Source organism: Physella acuta, unplaced genomic scaffold, assembly GCF_028476545.2.
Source record: "Physella acuta isolate Inbredline_101_S28 unplaced genomic scaffold, ASM2847654v3 ptg001256l, whole genome shotgun sequence".
Lineage (NCBI taxonomy): Eukaryota > Metazoa > Mollusca > Gastropoda > Physidae > Physella > Physella acuta.
The window spans coordinates 78,223-96,523 of NW_026732771.1; the positions used below are offsets into that span (position 1 = coordinate 78,223).

An 18,301-nucleotide genomic window follows, 5' to 3' on the forward strand; every position below is an offset into this window, starting at 1 on the left:
ACGGCTTCTCTCTGTGTGTTAGCTATGGCTATAGGATCAAAGCACAAATAAAGTTCAATGGCCTGATCGTTCAGAAACCGACCTGTGTTTTTTTTTTTAATATATTGGCCTACTGGGGTTAATAGGGGATTTAAAAAGTATTGAAGTCAGCGATGTGGGTGGAGTGGTAGGGGGTGATCAAAATGAGCTACATATTTTTAGCCTTCAGGATGGCGCCCGCCCTGGTCAGCCGCCCCCCTCGCTATACCACTGCATAAACCCCCGGGACGTTGAAGCGCCACAGTTGATTTTTTATAACTTTTCGCCACCTTTCTAAATAAACCTACGCATCATCACACACACATATGTTATCTTTACCCCCCCCCCCCCCCCCACGAGATGAATTATTGCCTACGCCACTATTTTAAGAGGTTTTACGCTTATATATTTAAAACGATTGGATCTGTACAGCTGCATTTGATAAAGGCAAGCACCGCATAATAGAAATGAATACATATGGTAGGCCTACTTATTCATAAGTGTCAGACCATATTAGAGGCAAATTTTGTTTTGCTAGGATCGATACTGGATCTAATTTACTCAAGCCCCGACCTTCACCGTGAACATATCCATTGACCTTAATCCTTTTTACATATTCTGACCCCTTCCCCTAATAGGAGTTGCGATAAAAACTGTTGGCTCACGCGAGAGAACAACATTAGCCCTGTAATTTACCCCCCCCCCCCCGACATTCTACCCGGGTCAATCATCCCCTGTCAATACCCCCTAATGTTACCCCCACCCAGTCTCCCTACTTACCCCCCCCCCCCCCCCCTGCGCCCAAATAGTAGAGTACGATAGCATGCCCCTGTTTATTATACATATGTTCCTAACGGCTATCGGTAAAGCAATGTAAGATAAGTTAGGCTTAGTGTATAGCTAGGGACAGGGTCTAGGGAAAAATAGTGTATACGTAACTTTGTTGTCTGTTTGGCATTCCTTTAGTAAAGATCTAGTGAAATAAAATGTATTTGCTTTTCCATCGTTCCATTTTAGACATTATAAATAGAATTCCGGCCTTCTCACTTTACCGGTAACGTGTGTATATCTTTTTCAGTTGGTAATTACTATAGGGGTAATTGACAGGGATGTAGAGGGGACGTGGGGGGGGGGGGATGTGGGGTGATGTCCAGGTGATAACTGACGTAGCTAATGTCCTAGAACGGTTTCACACACACACACACACATACACACACACATCTACACGTCTCCGTATGTGTTGGTCAACTGGCGCTAAACCAGTGACGTAGGACCAGCAGAATAACAGCTGTCTCATATTACGTTACAGGAAAAGACGTCTGCGCTCGTGTCGCTTTCAGTGCTCTCACATTGCAACTTTTTTATGTCATAAAACCACTCACACACACACACACACACACACACATATATATATATATATATATATATATATATATATATATATATATATATATATATATATATATATATATATATCAGGGGCGTAGCGAGGGGGGGGGGGGCGGACCGCACCGGGTGACACCATTTAGGGGGGTGACACCAAGGCAAAAAATAGCAAAATATATAGAGAAAAACTTGAGGGGGTGTAAATCGAAAGTTTGAGGGGGGTGCAAATCGAAAATTTGAAAGTTTGTCCCCGGGAAGGGTTGCTACGCCTCTGGGGGGGGGGGGTGACACCATTAAGTGCCGCACCGGGTGACACCCGACCTCGCTACGCCACTGATATATATATATATATATATATATATATATATATATATATATATATATATATATATATATATATATATATATATAGTTATACAGAGAGAGAGAGAGTGAGAGATATCTGCACCAAGACCCTCCCCCTCTTACACAAACGCAACACAGTTAGCCTTTTATTCAGGTTTGCAAACAATACATTTTAACATTTATGAATCTCAGTTTGTAAAAATCTGTCTTTGTCTTCATATTTAGATCGACCCGGCGTTCGTAGGTCGAATCGTTTTGCTGCTTCAGCTTGAACCTCCATCTTGATTTTTAAAAGTTGGAATTTATGTTTTAAATTCATTTGTTTTAAATATATATTGTCTATATTCTCCTTTCTTCTAATTTCTAAATTAAAAAAAATATTTTTGGAGTATTCTCTCCTAGAAGAATTGCTGCCCCCATGTGTCGAATTTTTCGGTTTAGCAGCCATGAGCGTTACCGACTCGACCACGCCGACCCCCCTCGTTCTATGTTCGATATTTGACATCTGCTCTTACGCTAACGCCGACTGTTATCAAACCTGGTAGATCAGAAGTGGGTGTAGGTTGCATGGGTTCATATACTTTAAGGTCGTCGGAATGGGGGGGGGGGGGGTGGTACCTCATTGACAGGGGTTCACATACTTTAAGGTTGTCGAAAAAGGGGGGGGGGTTCCCTCATTGACCTCAAAATAATTAAATTTTCAAACTTCTGATAAGTATAAGGGAAATTAAAAATCAAAGCATTTGAAAAGAAATTTCCTTCGTGACTGGGATAATAGCCCATCGATGTAGGCTGACATTGCTTGTTTGCAATACATGATGTCATTTACATATTATATTAAAATATGTGAATAATGTTTGTGTATATTCGTATAGATATGGGCGGATCACGTTAGGAACATTGAGTCTAACCCCCCTCCTCCCCTTAAAAACAACACTCAGAAGATCTACATATGATCTCTACCCATTTTAAATTATTTTTATGTTTGACAGACTTTGAGAATAGGATATTTTATTTTAAACTTGGGGTAAAATGTTAAGAATGTAAGTTATATAAAAAAAAAAAATTGATGATGCACTTAGAGTTTCTTCCAAGGGTAGCGCCAGCCTCCCCCCCCCCCCCCCCTTAACTCGACTAAACTATACCGCACCCCCGAACGAAATGGAATTTATAAAGAAAACATAAATTTACCAGTCTCTCCCCCCCCCCCTCGGAAAATGTACTCCGCCCCCCCCCCCCCCCGAAAATATCAAGTGCCCCCCCCCCCTCCCGGAGAAAAAAGTCTGGAAGAAACACTGTAGTATACACTCCCCACAACGTCTGCTACAAACGATAAAAATATAAAACATTGTGTGTGCATTTTTACAGCTCGCAAATGATGCTAATGGATTGGGAATGGGGTGGAGAATTTAAAACTTTCACCGGAAATTCCCATAAATGGACTGTATACCCTCGGTGCATTGATATATGAAGGTAATTAAATAAACGAGAAGCACGTCTGCCCAGACTGTTGTTGTAGGGGTTACAAATTATCTCCAGAGTGGCCGTTCTTTGGGTTGGTCTAGATACCGGCCGAAACATGGATATCACAGCACAGGATTTTGTCAGACCGATTTAGCAACTTGTCAAAGACATATGGGTCGGCACGAGCATAGCACCGCAGGAGACGTTAATCCATCATAGGGTAATATGGGTGGGGTTGTCGTAGGGAGACATAGGCAGGGTTGTCGTGAGAAAATATATACAGGGTTGTCACAAGGAAAATACGAGTATGGTTAATGTAAAAATGTGATTGTGAAAATATGGGTTTTTGTAAGAAATAGGAACAAGGCTGTTACAAAACGAGGTAGATAGCTTTGTAACAAGAACACATGGGGAGGGTTGTGAAAGAAAATATGGGGAGGGTTGTGAAAAGAAAATATGGGGAGGGTTGTGAAAAGAAAATATGGGGAGGGTTGTGAAAAGAAAATATGGGGAGGGTTGTGAAAGAAAAAAATGGGAGGGTTGTAAAAAGAAAATATGGGGAGGGTTGTGAAAAGAAAATATGGGAAGGGTTGTGAGAAGAAAATATGGGAAGTGGTGCGGCTAGAAAATATGGGGAGGGTTGTGACATGAAAATATGGGGAGGGTTGTGACATGAAAGTATGGGGAGGGTTGTGAAAAGAAAATATGGGGAGGGTTGTGAAAAGAAAATATGGGATGGTTGTGAAAAGAAAATATGGGGAGGGTTGTGAAAAGAAAATATGGGAAGGGTTGTGAGAAGAAAATATGGGAAGTGGTGCGGCTAGAAAATATGGGGAGGGTTGTGACATGAAAATATGGGGAGGGTTGTGACATGAAAGTATGGGGAGGGTTGTGAGAAGAAAATATGGGAAGGGTTGTGAAAAGAAAATATGGGGAGGGTTGTGAAAGAAAATATGGGAAGGGTTGTGAAAGAAAATATGGGATGGTTGTGAAAAGAAAATATGGGGAGGGTTGTGAAAGAAAATATGGGGAGGGTTGTGAAAAGAAAATATGGGAAGGGTTGTGACATGAAAATATGGGAATTGGTGCGGCTAGAAAATATGGGGAGGGTTGTGACATGAAAATATGGGGAGGGTTGTGACATGAAAGTATGGGGAGGGTTGTGACATGAAAATATGGGGAGGGTTGTGAGAAGAAAATATGGGAAGGGTTGTGAAAGAAAATATGGGATGGTTGTGAAAAGAAAATATGGGGAGGGTTGTGACATGAAAATATGGGGAGGGTTGTGAGAAGAAAATATGGGAAGTGGTGCGGCTAGAAAATATGGGGAGGGTTGTGACATGAAAATATGGGGAGGGTTGTGACATGAAAGTATGGGGAGGGTTGTCAATATATATAAGGGTACATGGGTCACGTGTGAAAGTATAAATAGATGTTTCTAAGTTAGGAAAAGTGGCAAGATCTTTAAATACTTCAGCAAGAAGTGGATGGAGATGGGGAGCTGCACGTCTAGTGTAGAGGCAGGTGGACGAAATGACGTCACGTCTTAACTATATACCCAAGGCTGGTCCTGTTTTGATTCACACACTAAGGTCGAAATAATTTTGGGGACCTGCATTTTTACTTTAATAAAAACTGTCTATAAAAACGTTTCCTCTGAAATAAACCAACTCTTAATCCTCAAGGTCAGCCTCTGTCAACCCTCTTCTCTTCTATCTAGTTCAGCTTATTTATGAACCCTGCTCATCCTGACTGGTTGCACGTGTCGCAGACGTTTTCGTGAATATTTTAGTAGTAGTTGAATGCTGAAGGTGAAGGCCATACAGAGGGTGAGTTTGAAAGATGGTCAGGGCCAAAGGCGTAGGCAGGCTTGGGGAAAAAATATATATTCATATATATATATATATATATATATATATATATATATATATATATATATATATATATATATATATATATATATATATATAACCCAGCACCAACATCCTGCCTACGCCACTGATCAGGTTCCATAACTCATTTTAGACTGAATTGCTATTCACCATACTTAAACATCCTATAGATAATTCTGTTCGCAAGCTTACCGTAGCTTTTTTTTTTTTTTTTAAAATATGTTTTAAAAAAAATCCCAGATCCTGTGAGCTAAATGTTTTACCCAGATGTCAGCTTAATTTAAAAGATACTCATGTTAACGAGGCGTTAAACCGAACGACACACCCACCCTCCCTTCCTTCCTTACTTACTCCTTCACTCCATTTCTTTCCATTTATTCATCCCTACCTCCTTCCCTCTATTCTTTCTTTCCCATTTCTTCTTAGTTATCTACATTCCTTTCTCCCTCTGTTGCCCTTCATTAGACATTTTTTCCTCTTTACATACCTCCATTCCTTCCTTTCTCCCTCCCTCCTTCCATTCCTTCCATCTTCCTAAAAACTCACCCCACCACCATAATACGTGACTTGTATCCTAGACCATGTCTTGGTACACTATCCAATTCTAGTGATGAGTTTTTCCATGATTTTAAACATTTTTTTTTTTAGTATTTTTTTTTTTTTAATACTTTTATTCTTATTTTTTTTCAGTATAAAATCAAAAATGTTCTTTATTAAAAAAAGATGTATATTCAAGTTTCTTCTTAACTAGCCTTTTAAATCAGTTTTTACGTTAGTTTTTACATCAGTTTTTACATCAGATTTTATATAAGTTTTTATATAGGTTTTATATACGTTTTTATATGTTTTTTTTCATATATTTTACCTCAGTTTTTACATGCATTTTACATCAGTTTTTATACCAATTTTTCCATCAGTTTGTATATCATTTTTTTGTATCAGTTTTTTTTTTCAATTTTTTCTCCAGTTTTCCCCCTTACGATTAGCTTTGAATCTTGTCTCAAAGCTGTTCTGATATGAATATTTAGTGCACGTGAACGTATTATATAACATGTCGGCGGTATGGGGTGGTTTATTCTTGTGTTACATGATTGGGGTAATAACAGTAATGCTGTAAGGGGGGAAGGAGGAGGGGTGGGGAGGAGGGGATGAGGGCGAGAACGAAGGTAGGGATGGTTACTATAAATATGTTAATAAGGCAAAGTCGACTGGTAGATCACACAACTGCTAACCCGAAAGTCTCGAGTTCGAATTCAGGTTCAAGTTCGTAGAACGACTCCGAGTTCACCCAGCTCTGTTGGTACCTGACTCACGTTAAAGGTAAAGGCGGGTGGGTGTAATGCTGACCCCCACTATTCTTTCACAAGCAGAGGTCACAGAAACAGGTGAACTCTACTTCATTAGCCCCGTGGGTCTTCGGTGTAGAAAGAAAACCACTTTAAAAAAATATCGGATAGGGTGTGGGTAAAAAATGTTTGTATATGTGTCTGTGTGTTACACTAAGCCTACACAATCCCTACGTCAAATAAAACAAACACCTCGCCCGACCCGCGCCACTTTTACCCAGCAAATGACGGGCTCCCATAAAACAGTACAGTGGTGAGGCAATTAGTACATCGCATGCTTTCCTTTACGGTCGCCATGGTAACGGGAGAGAGTGCCAACGATTTTTTCTCTCCCCTCCTCTGACCACGTGTGCACCCACGTGCACTATCGATCACTCATGTGTCCCTTTACACGGCGGGGCGATGGGGGAAACGTTGGTTTAGGTGTTGGTTTGACGCAGGCCTTAGGCCGAAACGTTTCTTTACTTTTTAATGAAGGGGTAAAAAAAAGTTACCTTTTTCGAACCTGACGGGGGTAGGTGAAGTAGAGTTCACCTGTTTCTATCAGAGTTTCTTCCAGGCATCCCCCGACCCCGAACGAAATGTAATTCATATATAAAATATATACTTTTAACAGTGTCTGTCCCCCCGGAAATTTTAGTCCGCCCCCCCCCCCCCCGCGAAAATTTTAAGTGCCCCCCCCCCCCAGGAGAAAAAAATAAACACTGTTTTCTATGACTCCGCTTATAGAAGGACAGTGTAGTCAGCACCATGCCCAGCCGCCTTTACACTCCCTAACGTGAGTCAGGTACCCATCAGAACAGACACGACGTGCTACAGATTCGAGCCCAGTATTCGAACTCGAGACTTTTGGGTTACCAGTTGTACGCTCTACCATCTGGGTCGCATTTTAATGTAGGTACAGTTGTGGGGAAAAAAAAGAATTTGAGACTTGTGCTTTAGTCTACACTGCTATACTGCCTGCTTTTTTTCTCCTAAGACTTTTGAGCCCTGTATGGTAGTTCATTAATAACGTCCAGTGTCAATGGGGTTAAGTATACATTATGGTTATTCTAGTGCGAACATAAGATGGGGAAGAGGGGGGGGGGGGTGGGGGGTGTGGAGAGGATGAAACTATGAACTGCCAATTTGGTTAAAAGTGATGGCTGGAGACTGACTGGCCTTTCGTGATGTCCCCATCTATGGACAGTCCCATTAGCTTTATCATGTTCAGTGCGTATAGGTCGTAAAGGTCACACGGGTCACCGATTGACCCACATATCGGCCCAGACACGGCAGATATTAACTTGATCTAGTTGTCTCATTGATACTTGACCATGCTGCAGTAGCGGATGGGGTGGGGGAGGTGTGGCTTAGTACAAATATGATGGATGATGAGTACCCTGGTCAATTAAGTCTAGCCTGCAACACAAACAGAAATACATCACGACCGTAAGACCAGAGGCGTAGCGAGGGGGGGGTGGGGGTACATATGTCCCTGGGCGCCGACCTTAGGGGGCGCCAAAATGGGTTGGAAAATCAAATTGAAAGTTTGAGGGGGGGGGGGGGGGTGCAAATTGAAAATTGAAAGTTTGTTCCCGAATGGGGGGGGGGGGGGGGGGGCGCCAAATTGAAAGTTTGTCTCCGGGCGCCGGGAAGGATCGCTACGCCTCTGCGTAAGACACACTGTTTTTTTTTTATTGGATAAAAGCGAATGGTAAAATGGAAACCACTATAGATTCGTTTCATGTCTTTCCTTGAGTAGTTTGCATTAAAAAACATAAACAAAAAATAATAATTGGTATACTAACGCGTGTGTATCATTAAAACACGCATGTGTAGATTAAAAAATTAAATTTTAGTAAGGGAAGCCACCAAGTATATTTTTTCGACATAGTACCTTACACGATTCTCTCCCTTAGATAGATGTACTTTTTAAAAAATAAACTTTCTTCACCCCTCCTTTTATTTCTCTTCACCCGGTAATCCCTTTAGAATTAGGTTACGATAATTATACAGTTTTGTCCCCTACATCAACATTCCCTACGATGGAGCCAGGAATATTAATTTTTTTAAAGTAAGAACTCGTCAAAAGACAATCGATGCATGAATCACCACGCCAACAACAACATTTGCAGAATAAACAGAGCATATCTTGAAGTCCTGAGTTCATATCTCGCCCAACTCTGTGTTGCGTTTCAAGGTTCAATCAGGGTTTATTTTAAATATTTTCCTCCGAGTTGGGGTTGGCTAATTTTTTTACACCCCCCCCCCCCCCCGCTACGCCTCTGGTCAGTACCCTGAATAAATATTGTAGTCAGTACCCTGAATATATTGTAGTCAGTACCCTGAATATATTGTAGTCAGTACCCTGAATATATTGTAGTCAGTACCCTCATTATGTTGTAGTCAGTACCCTGTATATGTTGTATCAAGTACCCTGAATATGTTGTAGTCAGTACACTTAATATGTTGTAGTTAGTACCTTTAGTATCACCTACTACTACGAATCGGAAACCATACATCAATAAATTTCACGTAACCACATATTTTGATACCCCTATTTTTAGTATATGTGTATAGATCACATAATAACAAAAACAAATGTTAAGAGACTTTAATTCCCCATTTTATACAAATTTTAAATTCTTAAAAACTTGGATGGAAAAAGTATTCAGAAAAGCATCGTTTTTATTTTGATGAATTAGCTTCTAAAAATGGTGAATGGCGCTCTCTACCAGGATGGGATATCACGATACAGTTGTTATACAGAAGATGTGGAATTCATACACATTCAGTCAACAGTAGCACTAGTACACGAATGTACACGAATGTACACAATTTGAAGTAGCGATAAAAAATGCATACATATATGTGTGATATATGTCAACTAGTACATAAATGTACACAATTTAAAGTAGCAATAAATAAACGCATACATATATGTGTTGTGCATGTCAACTAGTACATAAATGTACACAATTTAAAGTAGCAATAAATAAACGCATACATATATGTGTTGTGCATGTCAACTAGTACATAAATGTACACAATTTAAAGTAGCAATTAAAAAATGCATACATATATGTGTGATATATGTCAACAGTAGCACTAGTACATTCATGTACACAATTTAAAGTAGCGATTTAAAAAATGCATACATTTATGATATATGTCAACAGTAGATTATCCTACACAACCTAAAGAAGCCATATTATGGTATTGTAAGCAATGGTATGTAGCAGTAATTAGTCGGGTAATCTGAAGTTTCAATACAAAAAAGGCCAACTACAAAGTTTTAAACAACCTAAAACCTAGTAGTCCATGGCTTCAAATCACCTTTAAATTGACTAGTTTTGTTTTTAACTCCTTATCCATAAGCTTTGGTTGGTGAAACGCTAACAAAATGTTGTGTTTTTTAGGGGCTCTATTCAGGTGTGGTTTTTAAATGCTGGATCATGATGCTTTTGTAAGTGGGTCAGTAGTTGATGGGTGATTACACCGTTGTTGGTGGTTTAAAACTGATGAATTCTATGGATGATTTGAATTCTATTGATGTTTTAAACCACTGGGATGATTCAGATGCTGCAGGGTAAACGGTTGGATTCTTTAGGTTAAACTACTGGAATGATTCAGATGCCGTGGGTTAAACTGTTAAACTGTGGGATTCTTTAGAGTTGGGACGTGTTAAACTGTTGGAATGATTCAGATGCTGTAGGTTGAACTGATGGATTCTTTAGGTTAGCTGAGATGATTCAGATGCTGTATGTCAAACTGCTAAACTGTTGGATTCATAGCGTTGGCTGGGCAAGTGTTGAGCTACTGGAATGATTCAGATGCTGTAAGTTGAACTGTTGGATTATTTAGGTTAAACTGCTAGGATGATTCAGACAATGTAGGTTCAACTGTTAAACTGTTGGATTCGATTCATAACCCTTGCTGGGGAAGGTCAAACTACTAGCCACGACCAGACGTATGTTTAGAGTAACGTGAACGGCGACTTGGGACTGAGACGGCGGATCTGTGTGCTGTTGAGGACCCAGGGACTGCAATGGAAGGCGAACTTGAGAGCGGGGTCCTGTTGGCACCCCACTACCACGCCCTGCTGGGTCTTCTTCCTGTAGGACCTGGGTTGCCGGTCCTGGCACCGGTCACTGGGGAGGGAGTTGGGGAGGTGCAGAACCACGCCCTCGATGGCCAGATTTTCTGGGGGTTGGATGGCTGGCTTCACGGTCACAGCCTGCAGTTGGCGGTGTTCTGTGGAATAGACAGGACGTTTGGTAAAGATATGAATACAGCAACGTTGGGATATAACAATGATGTTCTGTGGAATAGACAGGACGTTTGGTAAAGATATGAATACAGCAACGTTGGGATATAACAATGATGTTCTGTGGAATAGACAGGACGTTTGGCAAAGATCAGACAAGCGCAGCATTGGGTTATAACAGCGATGTTCTGTGGAATAGACAGGACGTTTGGTAAAGATCAGACAAGCGCAGCATTGGGTTATAACAGCGATGTTCTGTGGAATAGACAGGACGTTTGGTAAAGATCAGACAAGCGCAGCATTGGGTTATAACAGCGATGTTCTGTGGAATAGACAGGACGTTTGGTAAAGATCAGACAAGCGCAACATTGGGTTATAACAGCGATGTTCTGTGGAATAGACAGGACTTTTGGTAAAGATTAGACAAGCGCAACATTGGGTTATAACAGCGATGTTCTGTGGAATAGACAGGACTTTTGGTAAAGATCAGACAAGCGCAGCATTGGGTTATAACAGCGATGTTCTGTGGAATAGACAGGACTTTTGGTAAAGATCAGACAAGCGCAGCATTGGGTTATAACAGCGATGTTCTGTGGAATAGACAGGACTTTTGGTAAAGATCAGACAAGCGCAGCATTGGGTTATAACAGCGATGTTCTGTGGAATAGACAGGACTTTTGGTAAAGATCAGACAAGCGCAGCATTGGGTTATAACAGCGATGTTCTGTGGAATAGACAGGACTTTTGGTAAAGATCAGACAAGCGCAGCATTGGGTTATAACAGCGATGTTCTGTGGAATAGACAGGACTTTTGGTAAAGATCAGACAAGCGCAGCATTGGGTTATAACAGCGATGTTCTGTGGAATAGACAGGACTTTTGGTAAAGATCAGACAAGCGCAGCATTGGGTTATAACAGCGATGTTCTGTGGAATAGACAGGACTTTTGTTAAAGATCAGACAAGCGCAGCATTGGGTTATAACAGCGATGTTCTGTGGAATAGACAGGACTTTTGGTAAAGATCAGACAAGCGCAGCATTGGGTTATAACAGCGATGTTCTGTGGAATAGACAGGACGTTTGGTAAAGATATGAATACAGCAACGTTGGGATATAACAGCGATGTTCTGTGGAATAGACAGGACGTTTGGTAAAGATCAGACAAGCGCAGCATTGGGTTATAACAGCGATGTTCTGTGGAATAGACAGGACGTTTGGTAAAGATCAGACAAGCGCAGCATTGGGTTATAACAGCGATGTTCTGTGGAATAGACAGGACGTTTGGTAAAGATCAGACAAGCGCAGCATTGGGTTATAACAGCGATGTTCTGTGGAATAGACAGGACTTTTGGTAAAGATTAGACAAGCGCAGCATTGGGTTATAACAGCGATGTTCTGTGGAATAGACAGGACGTTTGGTAAAGATTAGACAAGCGCAGCATTGGGTTATAACAGCGATGTTCTGTGGAATAGACAGGACGTTTGGTAAAGATTAGACAAGCGCAGCATTGGGTTATAACAGCGATGTTCTGTGGAATAGACAGGACGTTTGGTAAAGATTAGACAAGCGCAGCATTGGGTTATAACAGCGATGTTCTGTGGAATAGACAGGACGTTTGGTAAAGATTAGACAAGCGCAGCATTGGGTTATAACAGCGATGTTCTGTGGAATAGACAGGACGTTTGGTAAAGATCAGACAAGCGCAGCATTGGGTTATAACAGCGATGTTCTGTGGAATAGACAGGACTTTTGGTAAAGATTAGACAAGCGCAACATTGGGTTATAACAGCGATGTTCTGTGGAATAGACAGGACTTTTGGTAAAGATCAGACAAGCGCAGCATTGGGTTATAACAGCGATGTTCTGTGGAATAGACAGGACTTTTGGTAAAGATCAGACAAGCGCAGCATTGGGTTATAACAGCGATGTTCTGTGGAATAGACAGGACTTTTGGTAAAGATCAGACAAGCGCAGCATTGGGTTATAACAGCGATGTTCTGTGGAATAGACAGGACTTTTGGTAAAGATCAGACAAGCGCAGCATTGGGTTATAACAGCGATGTTCTGTGGAATAGACAGGACTTTTGGTAAAGATCAGACAAGCGCAGCATTGGGTTATAACAGCGATGTTCTGTGGAATAGACAAGAAGTTTGGGATATAACAATGATATTCTCTGGAACAGACAAGACGTTTGGCAATTTGTAGAATATCGCAACAGTGGGATATAACAACGATGTTCTGGTCAAGTTAGGTAGGTGATTGCTAGAACAACTAGATATACATGGTTAGTTACTGTGCCTTACTCAGACTTGTTCGTTTCAATGTTTTGTTTAAAATCTGCCATAGCAACCCATACCGTACACATACAACCACACTTCCCAAATAAAACATACCCCACAATACAACCTCATATCGCACATAAAACCCCACACCTCCACACATACAAACCCACAACCCCCCCCCCCAGACATAAAACCACACCCCACACATACAACCTCACCACCCACATAAAACCACATATCCCACACATGCAACAACCCCCCCCCCAATAAAACACATCCCCACAACACAACAACCACCCCCCCACATAAAACCACACCACCACACCCAACCACAGGAAGAAACTCACCCGCGTTGCAGCTGTAAAACTGCCCCAGTACCTGCCTACACCGTGGGTCGAGCAGCGCCTCACTGTGGTCCTCCCATTTCATCCAATCCCCGGTCACGTTACTTCCTGACTGCGTCATGGTCAACTTCCTAACCGAAATTTTCAACGGCGACACAAACTCTTGCAACTTGTGAACTACACACCAACCATCAACTGGCGGCTAAATCTATATCAGATGTGGAGATTCTCACAGCATGAAACACAAATGATGAAGGCAATAACAGACGAATAGTAAATCAAGAACTGTATGGCTTAGCCACTGGAAGGGAGCGCTTTTATTTCTTCCGTTGGATACTTTAAAAAACTTCACTAATTTTCGGTTGCAGTAGCTTTCAAAACGGTAGCGGTTGCAGCAGTTGTTACGGTGTTAAATCAAGACCTGTAGGGCCCAGTCAATGGGAGGGAGCGCCTTTATCTCTGACATGGGAGACTTTGGGGGCCTTGGCTGATTTTCGGATGTAGTAGCGCTCAAAGCGGTAGTTGTTGCAGTAGTTGTTATCGTAGTTGGCGTCGTCATCGAACCCGAGCCAGTAGCTGATGCCGCACATAACCCAGTACGTCAGGATGGTGGCTGTTATCAACATACTTCTCTCACGTCTTCCTACAAGCAAACCTGTGGTGGGAGAGATAGGGGAGGTACGGTTGTAAAGTTGTGAAAAGTGAATGGACAACAAACAGATGATGGGAAGACAGGAGATACGGCTGTAAAGTTGTGAAAGGTGAATAAAAACAAACCTATGGTGGGGGAGGTACGGTTGTAAAGTTGTGAAAAGTGAATGAAAACAAACCTATGGTGGGAAAGATAGGGGAGGTACGGTTGTAAAGTTGTGAAAAGTGAATGGAAACAAACATGTGTAGGGGAGACAGGAGATACGGTTGTAAAGTTGTGAAAAGTGAATGAAAACAAACCTATGGTGGGGAGACAGAGGAGGTACGGTTGTAAAGATGTGAAAATTGAATGGAAACAAACCTATGGTGGGGGAGGTACGGTTGTAAAGTTAAGTGGGGAAAAGTGAATGCAAACAAACCTATGGTGGGGAGACATGAGATAGGTTGTAAAGATGTGAAAATTGAATGGCAACAAGGCTCGATCTCTTCCAACACTAAAAATTAAGAACGAAGAAGAAGAAGAATGGAAACGGTTTTAAGTAAAAGTAAAGTTCCCTTTTCAAACCTGACGGTCTATAGGGCAAGTGAAGTAGAGTTCACTTGTTACTGTGACCTTGGCATAATTATGAAGAGATAGTGTGGTCAGCACTATGCCCAGCCGCCTTTACTTTCCCTAACGTGAGTTAGGTACCCATCAGAGCTGGGTGAACCCAGGGAGTCGAGACTTACGGGTTAGCAGTCCAGTTCTCTACCTCTAGACCACTCCGTACGGTTGTAAAGTTGTGAAAAGTGAATGGAAATAAAAATATGGTGGGAAGATAGGGGAGGTATGGTTGTAACGTTGTGAAAAGTGAAGAGAAACAATCCTATGGTGGGAAGATACAGGAGGTACTGTTGTAAAGTTGTGAATAGTGAATGGAAACAAGCCTATGGTGGGAAGATACGGTTGTAAAGTTGCGAAAAGCTGTAGCTTCTTAAGGCGAGTTCCACACCAGGTGACACCATTTATTAAGGGAGTGACACCAAATCAGAAAAAAAAAAGTTACATTAACTCTAAAGACAATTTTTTATCTTGCTGAAAAAAAAAATATAGTTGGGAGAAGTGTGACGCCAAACCAAAAGTGCAAAATACTTGGAGAGGATGAAAGTGTTTCTTTCAGGCATTTCTCCGGTCGCGACACTACCCCCCCCCCCTTCCCGCCGAAGCGTCCACCTCCCCCCCCCCCCCCCCCATAGAACAAATATATAATTTTTATAGAAAATTTATCTTTTAACTTTCCCTCGTTCCCAAGAAATTATTTTAAGTGCGCTCCCCTGGAAGTTTCAAGTGCCCCCCCCCCCCCCCAACCCACCTTCCCCCTAAATAGGAAAAAAATGTCTGAAAGAAACCCCGAGAGGATGACGTAACACCCTCAGCCACAGACAGAAAGTCAAATAACTTTAGTTTGCAGACCCATCAGAGTAAACCTAATCTAGTTGGACCCTAAGCCGTCCGCATCATATCCTCGAACCAAACCCTAACCCCAATAGTAGCTCATATTCCTTACCAGTTTCTTCCAGGCATCTCTTCGGGGGGGGGGGTGGAGGCCGAAATGGAATTTATAAAGAAATATATACATTTAACAGTGTCCGCCCCCCTCGAATAAATTCTACCGCCCCCCCCCCGAAAATTTCAGACATTATCAGAGGCGTAGCGACCCTTCCCGGCGCCCGGGGACAAACTTTCAATTTGGCGCCCCTCTCGGAAGCAAATTTTCAATTTGCACCCCCCTCAAACTTTCGATTTGCACCCCCCCACCCCCGTCAAACTTTCGATTTGCACCCCCTTCCCTCTCAAACTGCAAAAATGCAGCTAAAATGACATTTTAATTTGTCTTTACAACCCATTTTGGCGCCCCCTAAGTTCGGCGCCCGGAGAGATATGTCCCCCCCCCCGCTGCCCCCTCCCCCCATCGCTACGCCTCTGATTGTCATCGCTGGGGTTTGCACGGCTGATTCAAATATTTTAAACCTTACCTGTAGGCTTAACCAAGTTCATACTCTTAAAGTCTCAAAGTGTTAACACGTTATCTACAACGTTCGTAGTACAATTAGAATCTAGATCTAGATTATGTGTTTGCTGATATTCTATAATGTAGGGCTACTAGAGTGCCAATACATTAAAATAATGAAAAAAATAATATAATACTACTTATACTACTACTACTAATAATAAAATAGTAAGTAATAATAATAATAATAACAATAATAAAAATATGATGATGGTGATAAGAAGAGTGATATAGGCCTATCTAGATATAGTGACAAAGACTAGAGCTAAGTATTAGGGTTAGGACAAAGATAACTATAGTCTTTCTTCTTCTTTCTTAAATCTAGTGTTTGAAAGGATTCCCTCCAAAACTTTATTACGTGTCAACTTGTTATAGTTATGCGCCATATAGGCCATTGAATCCTATTTTAGCCTGCTTTTCTTTTTGGAATTGCTTCCATAGCCTTTGTCCAACCATGGACAAACTACAAAGCAGCAGTTGTTTGATTTTGGAATTGTCTCTACAACGATAATGATATTGATGGGAATGGAGATTATATTGACAGGCGATAAAGAAAGATACAGATGACAATGGAAACGACAGACATTAACAGTGACACCGACAATGACGGTGAAGACTAGACTAAAAAAATAAGCAACTCACTTGAATTTCGAGTTTAAGGACAAATGATCTTGTTTTTTTGGGACAATGGGTTCTTTTGGGCGAGTTTATCTTTGAGCTCCTCACGATGTTCGGTTGACTCCTGGCTCGTATTTTCCTCGGGCGGCGGATTCTCAGCGAAAAGTGCGGAATAAATCAACTTACATATGGTGTCGACTAGCAAGGTGATGGCAATCAGCATTATAGAACGTTAGCCGGGTGGAACTTTTAGATCAGAGGTGAAAGGCAGACGCCATCCCATGTCAACGCATGACGTACATTTGGTTGTTGCGTTCGCGAGGAAGCGCACCCGTGCTGTGCTGTGCTACGGTTGCGCGTGGTGCGCGCTGGTGCGCAATGTAGGCTTGTGTTTGTCGTGCGTAGCGTGTTTTTTGGCTAGCGCATGTCAGTGGGTGTCTTAGATTGCATCGAAGTTTTTTTTTTAAATTGTGTCGGTTGGGTACGTGGACATTATCCCCCCCCCCTCTAGTCGATTACCCACCGGTAAATTCCCCCCTCCCCCTCACATGATTCCACCACCCCACATTACTCCCTGTCTACTTAAGAAAGGTGGGTTTATTTGATCAACATAAGAAAGGTAGGTTTTGGTCAATATAAGACAGGTGGGATTTTGGTCAACATAAAAAGGTGGGATTTTTGTCAACACAAGAACGGTGGGTTTTTGGTCAATATAAGAAAGGCGTTTTTGACAACTTAAGAAATGTGGTTTTTTGTCAACACAAGAAAGGTGGGTTTTTGGTCAACATAAGAAAGGTGGATTTGTTATCAACATTAGAAAGGTGGGTTTTCGGTTAACATATGAAAGGTGGGTTTTTGGTCAACATAAGAAAGGGGGTTTTATTTGGTCATTATAAGAAAGGTGGGTTTTTGGTCAACATAAGAAAGGTGGATTTATTTAGTCAACATAAGAAAGGTGTATTGTTTAACAACACAAGAAATGTAAGTTTATTTGTCAACATCCGGGTTTATTTTTTTTTATGTCACCACTTGACAAAGGGTTTCTGAGACCGCAGATACCAGGTAGGCAAGACACGTACCAGGATCTCCATCGACCGCGTCAGGGTGACATGATGACTCACCGATGTACCGCACGTCACGCTTCTGATCACCACAAAGGACCAATCATCAGCGTCACTAGATCAATCACGTGACGCTACTGGACCTTTCCTATTGGTGGGTTGGTTAATCCGGTGGTTAGAGCACAAAGGATTATCACCCTGTGTTTCAACCGATACCAAAACAAATAGAGAGTGTGTCAGGAGTGTAGACCGAGTTTTTTTTTTACAGGCATCTCTTCAGGGGGGGGGGGCGAAGAAAAGTCTACGCCCCCAACGAAATGGAATTTATATAGATAATGCATACTTTTAACAGTGTCCGCCCCCCCCCCCCAAACCCCCGGAAATTATAGTCAGCCCCCACCCCCACCCCGAAGATTTCAAGTCTGGAAGAAACACTGAGTGTAGACGAACCAGGTAGTTTTTAGCTGTACGTGACAACACCTGACCTACCTCTACCCCGGGACAATAATAATAGAAAGCCCTTACCGAAATAGAGAAAGAACGGGCTTGGGTATCGAGAAATACACTTCCTGTTTTGTTTTGTTTTTTGTCAA

General features: G+C 41.8%; 1 protein-coding gene across 1 annotated transcript; it reads right to left on the minus strand.

The window, feature by feature from the left end:
- Positions 1-9,032: 9,032 nt before the first annotated feature.
- Positions 9,033-16,981, minus strand: LOC131957674 (uncharacterized). Its single transcript, XM_059322411.1, has 3 exons — positions 16,672-16,981; positions 13,331-13,982; positions 9,033-10,687 (listed from the first exon to the last, which is right to left on the minus strand). Exons 2-3 carry the CDS (start codon positions 13,446-13,448, stop codon positions 10,410-10,412), a joined length of 396 nt encoding a protein of 131 aa, XP_059178394.1. The 5' UTR covers positions 13,449-13,982; positions 16,672-16,981; the 3' UTR covers positions 9,033-10,409.
- Positions 16,982-18,301: the final 1,320 nt, after the last annotated feature.